The sequence below is a fragment of the Pantherophis guttatus genome, chromosome 3, assembly GCF_059756535.1.
Source record: "Pantherophis guttatus breed Tessera chromosome 3, ASM5975653v1, whole genome shotgun sequence".
NCBI lineage: Eukaryota > Metazoa > Chordata > Lepidosauria > Squamata > Colubridae > Pantherophis > Pantherophis guttatus.
Window position 1 is genome coordinate 185,991,299 of NC_142065.1, and position 17,482 is coordinate 186,008,780.

Below are 17,482 nucleotides of genomic sequence, written 5' to 3' on the forward strand. Positions count from 1 at the left end.
TGAATCCTATCACTTGTGGTGGCCTAGATTTTGCTCATGCTAACAGCAAAATATTTTGATTTAAAGAGATGGGAATAGAGCCAAGATATAATCAGTGTATGTGTACCTGGTTGCTAAGCACCGTAAGGAAACAAATGTCAGACTGACAGGTGTTGGGGGCAAGACACAAGCTACATGTGTTATAAAATAACTTGGTAACAAAAGAAAATCAGCAATGCACACAGTTTATGATTGTTTTGGTAGGTATTCAACTCTTTTCTTTAAATTTATTGAAGGTAGAGAGTAACATAATGATATTTTCCCCAATAAAAACAAAAGTGATAGAATAAGAATTAAGTAACAAGAAAAGAATAAATCGAGTAAGAAAAGAATAAGAATTGAAAAAGAATAAATTCATTTAAAATCAACAAGCACAATTTGTGCTTTGAAAAGATAATTATTTTCTTGGCTCTAACTCTCTTGGCCATCAGAAGGTTGGTAAGATCTGGCTTTTTCCTTACGTTTTAGAGTTGGGATGTTATGCTTTCCCGTTCGGAAGTTACATTATTATTTTAATTTTGGGCTAATTGTGGGTTTCTTTTATACAGGTTTTTTTTTTTTTTTTTTTTTGCAAATGTACTTAAAATATATTTTATAAATAAATAAAGCTGGAAAGATCACTTGAACAAATTCTGTCCAATTAGATACTGGGCAGGTTTAAACAGTCTTTAATACAGTATTGCAGATCTCTAATATTAAGCATTCCCTAAAGTTAATTATGAAGGTATGCAACTTCTCTTAATGCAGTATGTGGTGCAAAAATAGGCAGAGGCAGGACTTTTTTATCACAAGGTGAGAATATTTCAGTATTAAAACAAGCACCTTAAAGCTTAAACCCATATTTTGTTCTTTCGCTGTCCCAATCCTATACCTTCCCCAAAATGTAGCCTATTGGAATAAGTGTTTGGGACTCTGAAGGTTGAAAACAGGCATAGTTTTAGTTTTTTTCAGAGAAAGTGCAGACAGCAGCACCTTGCTGCTCTTCAAAGAGATGCATGGAGACTTATCAAGATATTCAGTAATGGCAAGTCACTTTTGTATTATTGTTAAGAAAACGACCTGGGTGATCTCTTGTAGTCATCAGATTCTGAGCTTGTCTCAAGAGAATTTGCCTTTCTGCAAATTTAAACACCCCTTAGGATAAGTGCTAGGTAGTGGTGGGCTCCAACCGGTTTAATAACCGGTTCTGTGAGCGTGCACTTTGCACACAGCATTCAAAATACAGCAATTTGAAGCTCAGCTGTTTACCTTCAAAGGCCCCAGTAAATAGAACAGTGGAGGCGCAGAAATCAGCTGTGCCGCGTGAATCAGCTAAGCCAGACAGAAGGAAATATAGGATAGCATAGGGTGGGGGCAGGTGGATGGGGCCAGCTGATTGTCGGAACTATCAGTTCGCCCGAACCGGCAGCAGCCCACCACTAGTGCTAGATCACTATGACTTTCAAATTCCCAGCCAGTTATGAAAGGATGATGGTCTTATATAAAAGGCACATGTAACTTTCTGACCTTTAAGTGGCGGCATTTTTGAAGCAATAACCAGCAGACTAGAACCAAAAATAAATAATAACTAGATTTAATTAGAATACAGTATGTATGATTATTCCTATTAACTTTAATGATTTTCAAAATTGCACTTTAGTGATAACCTCCAGAGATAGTTTACATGGCTGCATCTAAGAGTTGGGTCTACTGGTTTTGCAGTTTTAGGAAGATTATTTGCCTTCTGATAAACAGCAAAGCTGTATTCTGAGAAGCCTTTGTGAAGAAATGATAGGACAACCAAGTGTGTGACTCATGAATGCTTTTCTAGCAAGTCTGTTGTAAAATGTACAAAGGGGAACTCCATAGACATTTTCTAGACAGTGAGATGTGATTTTTGGGAGGAGCAGATAATGTATCTCTCCCGAGAGGAGAAATATTGCCTTTCTCTTGAAATGTGATTAGAAATATATAAACATAGAAAACTGACGGCAGTTTCCTAGATGGATTGGTGTGTCAGTTTCGCATGGTGTTGCTTGTCACTTTCTAATGAATAATAATTTGCAGTTCCCAGGATTATGTCCTTTGCATTAAACAAAGCCCACTTCCAATCCAACTCATTGGCTGATTGTTTCTTAGACTCTATCTATAAAGGGTTACATTCAACAGCCTCTTCACTAGCATCTTTCAGCTTTGTTAGACTTCAAATTTTCCAATTTTTTTTATTTAATTTGTTTGCTTGCTAGAAGAATACATTTGGGAGTGTATTTATCATACTCATACTTTCTCTCTCTAGATATATTTGTATAAAAATCTATTCTCACCCCCTATGGATGATATGTATCTTCCTCAATCTTGGGTCCCCTATCAAAGGTCTAGAGCCTTGGTGGCGCAGCAGACTAAAGTGCTGTTAAGTAACACCAGCTGCCTGCAATTACTGCAAGTTCAAATCTCACCAGGCTCAAGGTTGATTCAGCCTTCCATCCTTTCGAGGTAGGTAAAATGAGGACCCGGATTGTGGGGGCAATAAGCTGACTTTGTATAAAAAAGAACACCGCTTAGGGGGGGCCGAAAGCCCTACTAAGCAGGTATATACAAAAGTATGAAGGCTATTGCTTAACGCCTTGTAAACCGCCCTGAGTCTCCGGAGAAGGGCGGCATATAAATCAAACCAATAATAGATAGATAGATAGATAGATAGATAGATAGATAGATAGATAGATAAATAGATAAATAGATAAATAGATAAATAGATAAATAAAAAGAGTTTGAAGGTTCTGCTCAGTATCTTAGCTGTCCCTAGCACTGCACGTTTTTGGACAGAGAACTCTATTGTTGTTCATGGAGCTGTTGGAGCAATTAATTCATCTGTTGGAGCAACTCTCCTAGTTTAGGAGTCATAGTCTAGAGTGTTCCTACCACCACTGGGACTACTTTGGCATTTACTTTCCACTTTCCTTTATTTTCCAGTTCCTCCTTCAGATCTTGATACTTCTCCAGCTTCTCATACTTCTTCTTCTTGATGTTGCTGTAATTTGGCACTGCTCTATCACCACCGCTGTCTTCTGATGAGTGGCTGGATAATATAGTATATGTTAGAGTACCACCTTTGATACGGGACTCTTTGATTAAACGACTGGCTGGTACCTATCTTACCAATGGGGATCCTTGGGCAAAGTCTCCCTAATGCTTTACCTGCCTACCTCAAAAGTGTGATATGAACAAGATATGTCATTCCAGCTCAGATGTCGACTGGATAAAAAGGTTCTTGATAGATGATGGGGAACTAGGACAATCTGATGATAAAATCTGGAACACTTCCCAGATTCATTCTCTCTCTCTCTCTCTCTCTCTCTCTCTCTCCCTCCCTCCCTCCCTCCCTCCCTCTCTCTCTTTCTCGCTCTCTCTCACACACACACATGGGGCAGGAGAGAAAATAAGTGTAGTTTATTTGACTGTAATCAAAACCTTTGCTCATGAGTTTCTCCCAAAAAATTCTACTAACAGACATAGGTAATATAAAGCAGTTGTAGGAGATGACTAGGAAGAGGTCAAATGTCATCAGTTTCCAGTCCATTTGCGCCTAAGTCCAGCCCACCTTGAATTCCATTGACTCTTATCTACCACCAATTTGCTTTGACTGTTAGTAGTTCAGATTCTTGTAGAGATCTTAAGCGTGCAATAAAACTTTACATTCATTTGAACTGCCTAAATTATCTTAGTGCCTGAGCCAACTTGCTAGGACTGATTTTAAGGTAACAATGTATAAAGCTGTAGAAAATATAGTTTCCTATATTCCACAGAATGACTAGCAAAAGTAAAACTAGCCTCAAAATGGAATCCTGGAAATAGAATTGAAAACAACTGTATATTTTCACTTCAGCAACTGATGAAAGATGCAAAGAGAAAGGACAGATTTAAATAAATTAATATGTAAACAAGCCTTTTATTCTTTTCCTTTAGCCATGTCTTTCCACAATGTACATTTTAAGTCTATTAGCTGGAAGATAACTAAATTTGACTATTGTTTTGCCATTTATTCTTGTAGTGAACGAGACAGTCTCTTAAAAGAAGCTGAAATTTTACATCAGGCAAGATTCAGTTACATTCTACCAATTTTGGGAATTTGCAATGAACCTCAGTTTCTGGGTATTGTGACAGAATATATGCCTAATGGATCACTGAACCAACTTTTATATGAGGTAAGTATGCACAATTGTAGCAAGCGTTTAGAGCTACTTTATTAATTTTAAAATAAGGAAACCCTAACTCATACTTGCTGGAGAACTCGGGGAATCGAAGTGCACAGATTTTTTTAATTGCTGAAGTTGAGAAACACTGAGTTAATGCATCAGAAAGAAAAGGAGCACATGTTCTGACCAGTGTTGTGTCTTAGTCCAGAAAGGGGCAACTTGAGAACAAGTTCCCCATCTTCATGCATTGATATGGAATGACAAGTGCTTTTAGGGAGTCTCTTAAACGCTACTGAATATAGCCATTCTCCATAACATTTTTTTCTTTATTATATACAAAATGTTGTTATAGATTGAGAATGAATATGAAATAGTTTTAGTTGTGTAATTAATTTTATTAATTTTTAATTGTGTAGTTTTAATTATTGCGTACATAAATAAACTGGTGGCAATTGGTAAAGGCTAAAGGTGTTATCTAGTTGAGGTCAATTCTTGGTGGCTTAAGGACGACTTCTTCAGGTTATCTTGACAATAGCAATAGCACCTAGAGTTATATACCACTCCACAGTGTTTTATGGCATTCTCTGGTCAGTTTACAATGTCATATTGCCCCCAAACAAGTTGAGTCCTTATTTTATTGATCTCAGAAAGATAGAAGGCTGAGTCAACCTTGAGCTATTCAGGATTGAACTCCTGACTGTGGGCAGAATTTGCCTGCAATACTACATTCTATCCATAGTATCCCATGACATTGCCCATCCCATCCTGTCAATCAGGGAGAAGTTACCGGTATGTTGAGGACCTTGTCAGCTAAAGAATTCTGACTGCTAGGGTCCAGAAAAGAGCCTTCTCTGTGTTGGCCTCGGCCTTAGGAACATCTCCCCCCTCCCCCAGAGGTGAGGTAGAGCCCGACTCTCTTAGCCTTTTGCAAAGGTTTGAAAACATGGCTCTGCTGCTTTGCATGGAGCGCACAGAGACTCAGTATTTGTACTGTGAGGGAGATGGGTGGTTTTACAATTTGATAAATAAATACATAAGCCGCTGGATCAGCTAGTTTCAAGATGCTCTTTCAACCATTCCAGTCTGTCTCTCTATATCGCCATGTGTTGTGTTCTTTCTCTTTTCTAAATAGAAAAACATCTACCCCGACATTGCTTGGTCACTCAGGTATCGCATTTTGTATGAAATTGCTTTGGGAGTAAATTATCTTCACAACCTGAGCCCTCCACTCATGCACCATGATTTGAAGACCCAGAATATTTTACTTGACAGTGAGTTCCATGTTAAGGTAAGGCTGGGCTCTTCTACAGTGCAGAAGTGGAAAAATCAGGGATAGAAACTTTACAGTACAGTTCAGGACCATGTGCGGCCCTCCCAAGCTCTGTTTTAACTGGCAGAGGGTTGCAGGAGGCTGTCGCAGCCAGAATGGAGCTCGGGAGCCCATTTTTGCTGGCAGAGGCACTGCTGCTGGTCCCTCGCTGTTTCCAGGGCAGCTCTGCGGACCAGATCTAAGCACCCTGCGGGCCAAATCTGGCCCGCGAGCTTTGAGTTTGACACCCCCTCTTCTAGCCTATTCCACTGTTTAACTGCTCTTATCAGGAAATTCCTCCTAATACTCAGTGTGGATTTCCTTTCTTTTAATTTTAACCTGTTAATCCTAGTCCTCCCCTTGAATTTCAACAGAGATCAAGTTTCCATCTTCTTTTCTACATACCGTATTTTTAGAAGTTTGCAAATTATTAAATTTCCTTTCAATTTTTTTGTTCATTTGTGTGATTGATATACAGAAAAGCAATATTGTGGCTTAGTAGATAATTGCATTGCTCATATTTATGTCTTAGAAGGGGAAGTAAAAATCGCCACTCAGTAAAAGAGAACTTTAAGAAGGTTTGTGGTGACCATGATTTTGTTTTATAACATAAAACATTGCTGTTGCTAAATTTGAACTCTGCTCAGGGTTAGTCTAATGACTTAAGAATATGTCTAGAAAAGCAAGTGGCATGTGTGTGTGTGTGTGTGTGTGTGTGTAGGTCGTCATTGTAAATAAGTTGGTTAAAATGTTTTAAATTCTGGTTAAAATCCCAGCTTAAAATCTTCTAAAAATCCTTACAGAGCACTCTGCAAGGTCCTTTAAAACCTCAGCTAAAATCCTACCAGTGACTTTAAAAGTTTTTCTTATAGCAACGTTTCGACAGGCTCACAACCCTGTCATCTTCAGGCTCTGGTTTCGTTAGAAGCTATGGGTTCTCTGTTGCGAGGTCGGAGCTGTCGCTTATCTATATTTGCTGCTGCTGACATATGCTGGCTTCTTCTTTCCTTAGAAGAACATAAAAATGCAGTGAGAAAAGAAGAGCAAACTTCTTCTTTGGTACAACACATGAAAGCCACGGGACACAATATTGATTTTAATAAAACCAGAACAATGGCGAAAGAGGAACATCTCAACAAAAGAATAATCAGGGAGGCCATCGAAATTGAAAGGAGGCCGCAGAATATGAACAGACGAGATGACGCCTCTAGGTTATCAAGTATTTGGGGACCTGCACTGAGAGAAACTCAAGTGTTAACATCAGAAGAGAGGCAGAGATTCCATCAAGTAACCAGTGGTGTTGCAAGGCCTGCCAGAATTCTTCCCGCTCTGCAGAGGGTGGCTAGCAATAAGGAGAGAGAGAGGATCGAGCCAGAAGACAGGCTGAGATCTCAACTAACAATCAAGGGTGCTGGGATGCCTACCAGAATCCTTTCCCCTCTACAGCAGACAGATAATAATAGAGAATCTGAGAAAGCTGGGCCTGTAACACACAGCCAAGCAGCTAGGATGAGGAAGCAGGAAGAAAAACTGCTGTCCTCCAATCGGGACACAGAGTTGCAGGCTAGCCAGCATACGTCAGCAGCAGCAAATATAGATAAGCGACAGCTCCGACCTCGCAACAGAGAATCCATAGCTTCTAACGAAACCAGAGCCTGAAGATGACAGGGTTGTGAGCCTGTCGAAACGTTGCTTTAAGAAAAACTTTTAAAGTCACTGGTAGGATTTTAGCTGAGGTTTTAAAGGACCTTGCAGAGTGCTCTGTAAGGATTTTTAGAAGATTTTAAGCTGGGATTTTAACCAGAATTTTAAACATTTTAACCAACTTATTTACAATGACGTGGGAAAACACCCGAGATTTTAATTTTTTGCATATATATATATATATATATATATATATATATATATATATATATATATATATGCACACACATGTGAGTTGGCAATTACCATATTATCTAGTTTAACAAATTCTCACGAAGTATTTTATGGTTCCATTTTTTAATCAGCCAGTCCTTTTTGTTTTCTGATCTGCCTATCTTTTTGAAATAATTGTTGTAATTTTAAAGTTTTTTAAGTAAAAAGAATAAGCTTCTTTTCATATAAACAGCCTTTCTTTGACCAAAGTAGATATTTTAATGGGCCTAAACCTTTGTGTCTCAGAGCTGCACGTGGTGACCTGAGTTTCTTTTCCATCTTTCAGATTGCAGATTTTGGTTTATCAAAGTGGCGCATGGTGTCCATGACACTTTCAAAAGGGGATAAATCAATATCTGAGGGAGGGACCATCATTTACATACCACCTGAATGTTATGATAGCAGCAAAACCCGTTCAAGTGTAAAGCATGATATATACAGGTATATTATTCTATTATGGATTTTTGGAACAATGTGTGCTTATTTTTTAAAATATAAAATATAAAAAAATCAGCCATATAGGGCATTACAGATACCATATGTAAAATGCAGTGAGATTAAAGGGCAAAAATGTTGCATACCTTGGTGTCTCAGTCTCTATAGAAAAACTTTATATTTTGTGGAGGTTAAGGTCAGCACATTTTTTTATTGGGAAGATTGTTTTCTTAGTGGTGTTTCTAATCCGCTATGTATTGTTTGGGGTATATTTCTTTTCTTTTTCTGTTCAATAGCAGTCAACAAACTAATGCACTTTTGCATCTGGTATTTGCCAGTCAGTTTAATTAAATTTTTAAACTGCCTCTCAAATCAATTTAAGGATGGGTTTCTATATGCAATTACGACTTTGCTGTCCAGTTATGTCCTGCATAATGCAAGTTTTTTCATGCATACCTTTTCTCAGGCTTTATATTGTACACATGCTTGGAAAATCTAATTCATCCCTAAGTTTCAAATAACACACACACACACACACGTGTATCTTATTGTGAAATAGGGTCACAAAAATGTTAATCCAAACTCATTATTACTAGTTTCTTGAAAGGAACATTTTAACCCTTTTCAGGTTACTTAAAGCAAGTCAAGCATTTTTAATTTAGTGAAAAGCTGCCCTTCAGAAAATTTTTACAGGGGTATTAACTAACTAACAATGCAAGTCAAGGTATAGAGTGTAAAGATTTCATTAAGGACTTTGGCTGCTCCAGTGCTTCATGTATGCACATTAGCAACAAACAATGATACATATCCAAAGAGCCTGCATTCAGGTAAACTCTGGTTTAGTGAAAGAACTTCTGCTTTGTGTTCTTTTTCAATACAGCTTTCTGCATATTTTCAAAAATATTGCTTCCTTTTTAATTAAAGAAAAGCTTAATCCTATGCATTGAATGTAGGTTCATCTTAATGTTCTTGAATAAAGTCAGCTTCTGATTTTAAGATGCCATCTCTTGTATGGAAGGAAGTTTTTCTAAGGGGATGCATTCAATAAAAAATAGATGTGAAATATTCCAAAGTTTTCTTTGTGGCTACATAGAATTAGCATGGAAACCTAAAATATACTCTATTTAATTTCTAGTATGACAGGGATATATTGATATAAGAATGCAATTGATATAATTAATATTTAAATAACATTTGAGAAAGTATCCTTGTATTTATATTAGGTGTAATAGGTATTTATTTATTTATTTATTTGTGTGTGTTTTTGTTTATTCACAAATGCTGTATATATAACAAAATTACTGTGTTTTTATGATACCAAAGGTATTTGTCCCAACTAGTCACTGAGAATATTTTAAATGCTAATATCCTTGCTTTGCTGTTAGATTGGGATGTAGATTTCCCACAAAACAACAGTAACTGGAATATTTTCATTTTACTGAGATTATTTTGCCTTGGGGAAAAATGAACTAATTTAAAAATACATACTAACATGCATTTTTGTTTGTAACAGTTATGCCATTATTATGTGGGAAGTGATGTCAAGAAAAAAACCATTTGAAGGTCAGATTTTGGTCTTTAATTCTGTTAAAGAATAACTTAGTTAGAATAATCCTGAATAGTTAAAATTCAGATTAACGTAAACAATATTTTTAAAGCCCATTGTTTCCCCTTTGTCTTAAGCTTGTATTGTATTGGACTATTGCAAAATATTGGTAGAGCAGGAGAACTATTTTGCTTTTAAAATTTCTAAATTACATTTATATCACAATGTTATCTAAAATGTGAATTTACTACTTGTGTTTCAATTTCTAAAATTGGACGAAATGCACATATATTTCTAACATAGGCATGTATTGACTTTTGCAGACGTTGTACATTATTTGCAAATTATGTTTACCATGTCACAAGGGAAGCGTCCAGATGTTGGGGAAGAGACTTTGCCCCTTGATATTCCTTACCGAGAATTGATGGTGTCTTTAATGGAATCTTCTTGGGCACCCAATCCAGAGGAAAGACCATCTTTTTCAAGTGAGTTTCTCTGTATGATAGATAACTCAGCAGCTCTGGCTACACTCTGCTGTTGTATATTTGTTGCACCCGCTTAAGTGCTTCTCTTGCTTCCATATCAACTCTACTGAAGAAAAGCCGCACTTGAACACAATGTTCAAGATTGTTCAATGGTTGGAAGCATCCCAAGTATTACTTGGGATTGCTTTAATTGTATATTAAAGTTATTAAGTATAATTTGCATTGGCCTTTAAGCATTATTTTACCATTATAAAAATAGGACTACCTACTAAGTGGGTCTTTCCCATCACCACCAGTTGCCTGGATTCAATGAGCAAAGATGCTTTGGAGCAGATGTGAGCACTAGTCAACAACTTGTTAAAGCAGTTATACTTATTCCTGTAGTCATATGGGCACACTTTCCATTCCAAACATGCAAAAATACTTGTTAAGAAATTGTGGGCTATTGCTTGGTCCATGATCAATGAAATTCTGAAGCACCTTTTCCCCTTAAAAATTGTAATCCTGTACAGGCCTATTGACTAAGGGGAATGCCCACCTAATAGGTAACCCTATATTTATTTTGTGATTCAATTGCAGTGGGAAGTTTTGAGATTATCTATTCACTGAAGGTTGCTCAGTCAAGCAAGTCTTCCTTGTGCTTTTTTTAAACCCTCAGTGAGGATATGGTTACTCTTTTTCCCATTTTACAGCTGAATTGCAAAACTGAGACAGTTGCTAGACATGGAGGAATAAAAACAGTAATTCTCCAAGCACGTGAGCATGAGTGAAGGACCTCTTCTTGAACCATTAAAGCAACTAGTTCTTAGCAAGCCCCATGTGGCTGCTGTCTTTGCACAGCCCTGCTACGCAGAAGTGAGGTAGAAAGTCTGTGCATAATTTAATGATGCATATATTACTCTTGTTTGTAAAATTGTTTAGTGCTTTAGAACAATCCAGACACTAACACAACCATCCAATAAGATACATTTGTACTAATCAGATATCTGGTATTTGGATTCCGGAAGCCATTGATGTCACAACTAATACTATATTATTATAGTTGATTTATATATATATTCTAATATTTAAATTTAAATAGGATGAATACATAGAAAGCAGCCTGGTTGCTTTCTTGGGTAGAGTAGTCCTTAGCATGTAACCATAATGGAGCCTGCTCATTACTGTGATATATTGTAGAGGTCATAAAAAGAGTCGTTCATGTGACTGACCCCATTTTATGACCTTTTTTGCAGTGGTCATTAAGGAAGCAAAGGTTCACTAGGGGTGCAGTTTTACTAAAATCTGGAAGTAAATTCCAGTTTTCAGCAAGACCAGGTCAAAATGCAATTGCAAATGACAGTACAATAATGGCCATAAATGGAACAGTGTTGTTGAGCGTTCGAAGTTCAATCATGTGACTAACTCTTACTTCACATCTAGGTTGTAAGTCCCTTTTTTCGGGTCAGTCATAACTTCAAAATTTGCTAAGTAGCTGGTTGTAAATTGAATACTTATATTCGTGTATTTTATATTGGCATACAAATCAGAAAAGGTTTAACGTGTCAGTATTCTAGACTTAGAAAAGTCTAGAACAATTTTTATATGAATACTCTGTTTTCCTCACTTTATTTTTATTTTTTTGCTATTTATGGCTTGAAAGATGGGCTTTCCTTGACAATTAAAAAAAAGCGGCAGATAATGTTTTCATTGTATTAGGAAGGTTCTCTCGCCCTCCAAGCATTCATCTGCATATGTATAGGACTTCCAAATAGATGAAGAATGGATCCTTGGTTTACTTCTCTTTCCAGTTTTCATGCATTTAGCTAAAGGAGAAGTTTTCTGCAATTGTATGACTAGAGCTGTCTGTAGGATCTGGGCCTTGGTTTTTTTGCCTAGAATGTAAAAACCTGTGCTTGAATGTAAAAAACCTGTGCTGGGAAGACCTGTACTTGAATGGAAGGGTTCAGGGGTGAAAAGCTCCCAGGTCGGATGGGATCACCCGATCCGGTAGCGATGGCGGCGGGTGGTTCGGAGAACCGGTAGCAAAAATCCCTGCATGCCCCCCCCCCATGCCCAACTGAGCCACACGATCATCAGAGGCTTTTTTTTTTTTACTTTTAAAAGCATTTTTTCTACAACCTCTTCCGATGAAAATATGCTTTTAAAAGTAAAAAAAAAAAGCGTCTGATGATCGCGCGGCTCAGCTGAAATCACCAGAGGCTTTTCAAAGCATTTTTTTCTGCAACTTCTGGCCAAAGAGGTGGTAAAAAAAAATGCTTTGAAAAGTCTCTGACGATCCCAGCTGAGTTCCTGATCGGCAGAGAGGCTTTTAAAAATGCTTAGAAAAAATGCTTTGAAAAGTTTTTTTTAAAAAAAGTTGGCCACGCCCACTCAGTCACATTACCCACCCCCCACCAAGCCATGCCCACAGAACCAGTAGTAACAGATTTTACATTTCACCCATGGAAGGGTTGCTTCTGTATTGTAGCCTGATCTCTATCCAATTTCACTGGAATGACTGAAAAGAGTGAACGTGTCAATGTCATTCTTCCCATATTCTTACTCTGCAGCATACTACTTTACCTAAAGCCATGTAATATGTTTGTTGCAGGCAAATTCTTAACCCTGATATTTCCTGGTTCCTGTTCTGGCTATCAGATAGCGCTCAACTCACTATACATGCCAGTTATTCTATATTGAAATGCACTCAAAATCATATCCGATACTATGGTAGATGGTGATTTGTTGTGATTCATTCAGTATTTCTTTTTTATTATTATTAAGAGGGAAAACTCTAAAAGTCATCTTTATGCCTTCAGATACCTGAAATCTTAACCTTGTTTTTGTTCAGTTTTGGCGAAAGTAAATAATAATAATTTGGTGAAAGATACTTTCTTAAGATTTAAGGGATTTAGTAGTAATCAGTAAACAGTAACAGAGTTGGAAGGGACTTTGGAGGTCATCTAGTCCAACTCCCTGCTCACGCAGGGATTTGAACCGCCGAACTGCCAACCTTTCTGATCAACATGCTCAGGGTCTTAGCCATTGAGCCACCTAGTCTTTGTTTGAGTAAGCAAGTTCATTTATTTATTTATTTATTTATTTATTGGTTCAATTTTTATGCCGCCCTTCTCCGGAGACTCAGGGCGGCTTACAATGCGTTAAAGCAATAGCCTTCATACTTTTCTATATACTTGCTTAGTAGGGCTTTCGCCCCCCCAGCCCAAAGCGGTGTTCTTTTTTATACAAAGTCAGCTTATTGCCCCCACAATCCGGGTCCTCATTTTACCTACCTCGAAAGGATGGAAGGCTGAGTCAACTTTGAGCCTGGTGAGATTCAAACTTGCAGTAATTGCAGGCAGCTGGTGTCACTTAACACCACTTTAATCTGCTGCGCCACCAAGGCTCTTCGGAATATTTCTGGAATATGATATGATGAGCTTTTTCTGGAAAATTTTGAAATCAAAGACATTTGATTTCTTAACTTCTGTGTTAAGAGTCACCTTATTCTGAATCAGATATAAGCAAGGTTCATGTAATAGTTTCAGTTTAGTCTGTGTAGTATCTGAAATAATGCATTATTATGTTGTAATATACGTTTATGGAAACATACTTAATTTTTAACCAGCATTAAGTGCTCATTAAAATAGTAATTATGTGGAATAATGTTAAAACTACAGTTCCAAGACGTGCAATGCAATATTACTATTCTCCCAAGAATATCCAAATAGAGTAAGCTTGAAGAAATGGAGGATGAAGGAGGAGAAAACAAGCTGTAGATGCCACTGTGGTGCATTGCCTTTGGGATGCCTTCATGTTGCCTCTAGGACTGCTTTTATGAGGGAGATTCATTTTACCTTACTTGTGAAAATCTTCAAGATGGTGATACAGTCCACACAAGTGGGGTCTGGCAGGTTATAGGTTCATCCTGTTCAATCGGACTGAGCTACTGGGGAAGCAGTGGGGAAGGAGAGATAGGGGGCACAACATGGCTGGGATTGTAATTCTGTTAATACCAAATTTTGGTAAAGTTTGGTGAACCTGAAAGCAATGTGTCAAGCAGAATACACACACTATTTATTTATATAACCCATCAGCTCACAATATAAGAACAAACACAATAAGATAAACAAAATAATAAGATAAATAATAAGTAAATAAATCACTCAATAAGAAAAATAAGCAAAATGGCAAAACTGAGTGACTGTTTAACACAAAAATATGTAACGTGACAAACTTATCTAACAAGGAATTCAGTTCATCCTACCCTAAGGCCTGGGATAACATTAAGGCTTTCTGGAGTCCAAAACTCATAGGGTAATTATGTTAAAATGTCAAACATTAATTGTTCCCTATCTGTTGGATATATAGGATGTAGTACTATCTAGTTTTACCCAGGAATAGTTGGTTTTGACATCCTTCAAATTGGCCTTAGGGAGTATGCTTTAAAATATTTTTCAGGAATGTAATTTCCATAATTTAAACTTTCTGTTAAGAGACCTAATAGTGAGTATCTTTCTTTAGGGTGCTTAATAGATCTTGAATCTGTGATGAGGACCTTTGAAGAGATACCTATGCTTGAAGCAGTAATAGATTTAAAGAGGGCCAAAGTAAGTGCTCATATTATAATCTATTATGAATAAAAATTATTCCCAAAAAGGAAATTGGATATCCATGTATCTGAACTTAGAATTCTCATACTATTAACCATATGCAGTTGTTCACTTTCCCAGTCTGAATTATGCTAAGATATATGGGAGCTTATGGGACCATAAGACCATTGAGATATTTGTAATCAGAAAACTGCCCTATTGGGGTACCTGATTACAGATAGAACTGTAAGCATGTTTAGCTAAAGGGATGTACTTGTCCATTTGTCCCAAAGGTGCTTTTTCAAGAGGTAACTGGACTTTTTGGTTTTTCTTTGAAGACGTTTCACTTATCATCCAGGAAGATTATTTGGATAATAAACAAAATGTCTTCAAAGAAAAACAAGGAAGTCCAGTTGCCTCTTGAAAAAGCACCTTTGGGACAGCCATGACCTAGATGACTGAGAATCTCCATAGACATCCCGTCCATTTATGTATGTATTGTTTATTTTTATTATTATATTTAATATATTTATATAATATAAAAATTATAAATTATAGTTTATTTACAAAATAAATTCATGTATTGTTGTGTTAAACAATAAAAATCTGTGCAAGCAATTGGCTGTAGGTGAGCACACGTCCCAAATTGTGCTCTTCCCACATAGCCTTACTCAAATGCAGAACTCTTGGGTAGTTTGTCTCATAATTATGCTTCGATTTCATAACACCATTTTGTTTTATACCGATGTCTCTTTCAGGCACACTATGAGTGGAGTTGCGTTCATTTGTCTAACAAGTTATCCAGTGATGAATCAATATCTTTAAATATACCACTGAACACTAGTATACAAGAGGTAAAACTTTTTTTCTATTATTATCATAAACACCTTAATATGGTTAAACTGTTTTTTGCCAAAGATCCGTGGTCAGTTTTGTAGAGAGTCAGAGACTCTCAGAGATTATTTCATTTGTGAACTATATTGGGTTGGAACACATCAACATCTCATCCAGTGATGCAAAGATTTATGATGAGCTAAACAATGAGCTCTTTGCCAAGGATTAACGTTCAGCATTTCAGACTTATGTTGAGGGTCTTTCAGGGGCATATAGCATATATTATGCTAATCATAGGCACACCTATAAGTTCGCATATTCATAGACCTCCTCAAGGCAGAAGATAAACGCTGATAAATGGCAAATGCCCGACATGGATAATTACTGATCCCTGCTTACCATACTATGATACAGAGGGACGTCTCTTCCATGTTTGAATGCCACAGAGCAGATATGAATTTTAAAAATAATAGCTTCCAAAAGGTGAAACTGGGATAACATCTAAGCACAGAGAGTTGTCTTCAGACCACTGTTGTCCTTGAAATAAATAGATCTTCCAGCCCTTACAATTCAATATTATTTCAGAAAAGTTTCCGGGTAACTTTAGGCTAGCTACATTCTCTCGGTGGGATGTTTCTCACAGAGTTGTCATTAATTAAAAGTATAGACATGATTTATGTCATTTTGTTATTAATAAAATGAGAAACAATAAAATATTATTGGCAATTTTTTTTGTGGAAATTTGAAGGTGAGTAACAATGCTGTTTTATTATGGCTCGCTCTCTCTCTCTCTCTCTCTCTCTCTCTCTCTCTCTCTCTCTCTCTCTCTCTCTCTCTCTCTCTCTCTCTCTGTGTGTGTGTCTGTGTGTGTGTGATTATTTAAGGCTGGGAAAATGTTCCTTGATGAAGAGCTGTATGCATGAATTGTACAATGAGTTTACACCAAAAATCTTTGCAGTACTTTTGTTGCATTCTAAATCAACCACAATATGGTTGAGGCAATTAGTGATTGTGTGTAGTATTTATAACCAACAATTTTGGTATGAATGCAAAGTTTTGAAATAGCTTTCCTGGCACCCTCAGACAGATTAGACTTTAGCTATATTGATCATCAATTCCAAAAAATTTAGCCTAAGCAAATTTGAAAGCCACAAGAATGAGTAAAATTATTCTAGATATCCTGAGACCACAACATAAGGTAGAATTAATGGTATTAAGAGTAACATTGGTAACTCTGCAGTGCTATTTCAGAAATATATCCTACTGGATTGATACTGCATAAGGCGAGTATGCAGAGAAAAAAAACCCAAGATGTTTCATAAATGTGGGGCACATGGACACAAGCCATTATTTCATGTATTTCAGGCATGTCCAGCCGGCGGGCCACATGAGGTCCTGGACAGCTAGTATTGCAGCCCCCTTATAATTTTAAAGATTAAAATAATCCCATGATACTATATAGAATTTTATTATAGGTTTTTCTTTGTGTGTGTGTGTGTGTTTATTTTATTACTAATATGTAAGTAGGGTTTTAAATATATCTAGCATAATCACTAGTACATTTTGTGGTCATTGTACTTGTTTGCTAAATTTTACCTGTTGAAAAAATTAAACCAAAAATCTTTATTCCATGTGATTCTGTTCTTTCCAGAGTTCCTGTTCATCCCAAGATGATCAATCTTATCCGTCAAGTGTTCCCCAAAATATATCAAAAAAGTGCAACCTCCTTTCAGATGGTATGTCCTCTGCACACAATTGCAGTTTGATCGTTGGCAATTACATAATACTCTTATGAATACCAATAAAGGAGAATATTTGCAGCTCAGGGTTGAAATGTGGTGTCCTTTGTCTATTTTCCTGTTGGAGAACTCATGACTCTAGACATCGGTATCACTCTGTCTTCTGGCTCTATGGACTGGGTTCAAACTTGAAGAGATGCCCCCTTTTGCAGACGCTCCCGGTTTCAACTCAGTCCTGAGCTCGTTAGTATCTTTCTGGGTTGCTCTCATTTCTTATTTAGAATTGGCTGTTTTGGGAGTTTGTTGTAGCTTCTATTTAACATCGGAGAGCTGCTCTTTCATAGCAGCAGCAGTGTGAGTCAATTTCAGCGGCGATTCAGTGCAGACGCACCAGCCGCTAAAGATTTTGGAAGGGATTTCCTCAGCCGAGGG

At 37.1% G+C, this 17,482-nt stretch overlaps 1 protein-coding gene across 1 annotated transcript in view; it reads left to right on the forward strand.

Moving 5' to 3' along the window:
- Positions 1 to 17,482, forward strand: part of RIPK2 (receptor interacting serine/threonine kinase 2) — a 37,616-nt gene that overhangs the window by 8,706 nt on the left and 11,428 nt on the right. Inside the window, exons 2-9 of the mRNA XM_034422391.3 lie at positions 4,067 to 4,220; positions 5,344 to 5,499; positions 7,724 to 7,878; positions 9,386 to 9,435; positions 9,742 to 9,903; positions 14,410 to 14,495; positions 15,236 to 15,331; positions 16,963 to 17,047. Coding sequence (XP_034278282.2) covers positions 4,067 to 4,220; positions 5,344 to 5,499; positions 7,724 to 7,878; positions 9,386 to 9,435; positions 9,742 to 9,903; positions 14,410 to 14,495; positions 15,236 to 15,331; positions 16,963 to 17,047 — 944 coding nt within the window. The remainder of the gene's footprint in view (positions 1 to 4,066; positions 4,221 to 5,343; positions 5,500 to 7,723; positions 7,879 to 9,385; positions 9,436 to 9,741; positions 9,904 to 14,409; positions 14,496 to 15,235; positions 15,332 to 16,962; positions 17,048 to 17,482) is intronic.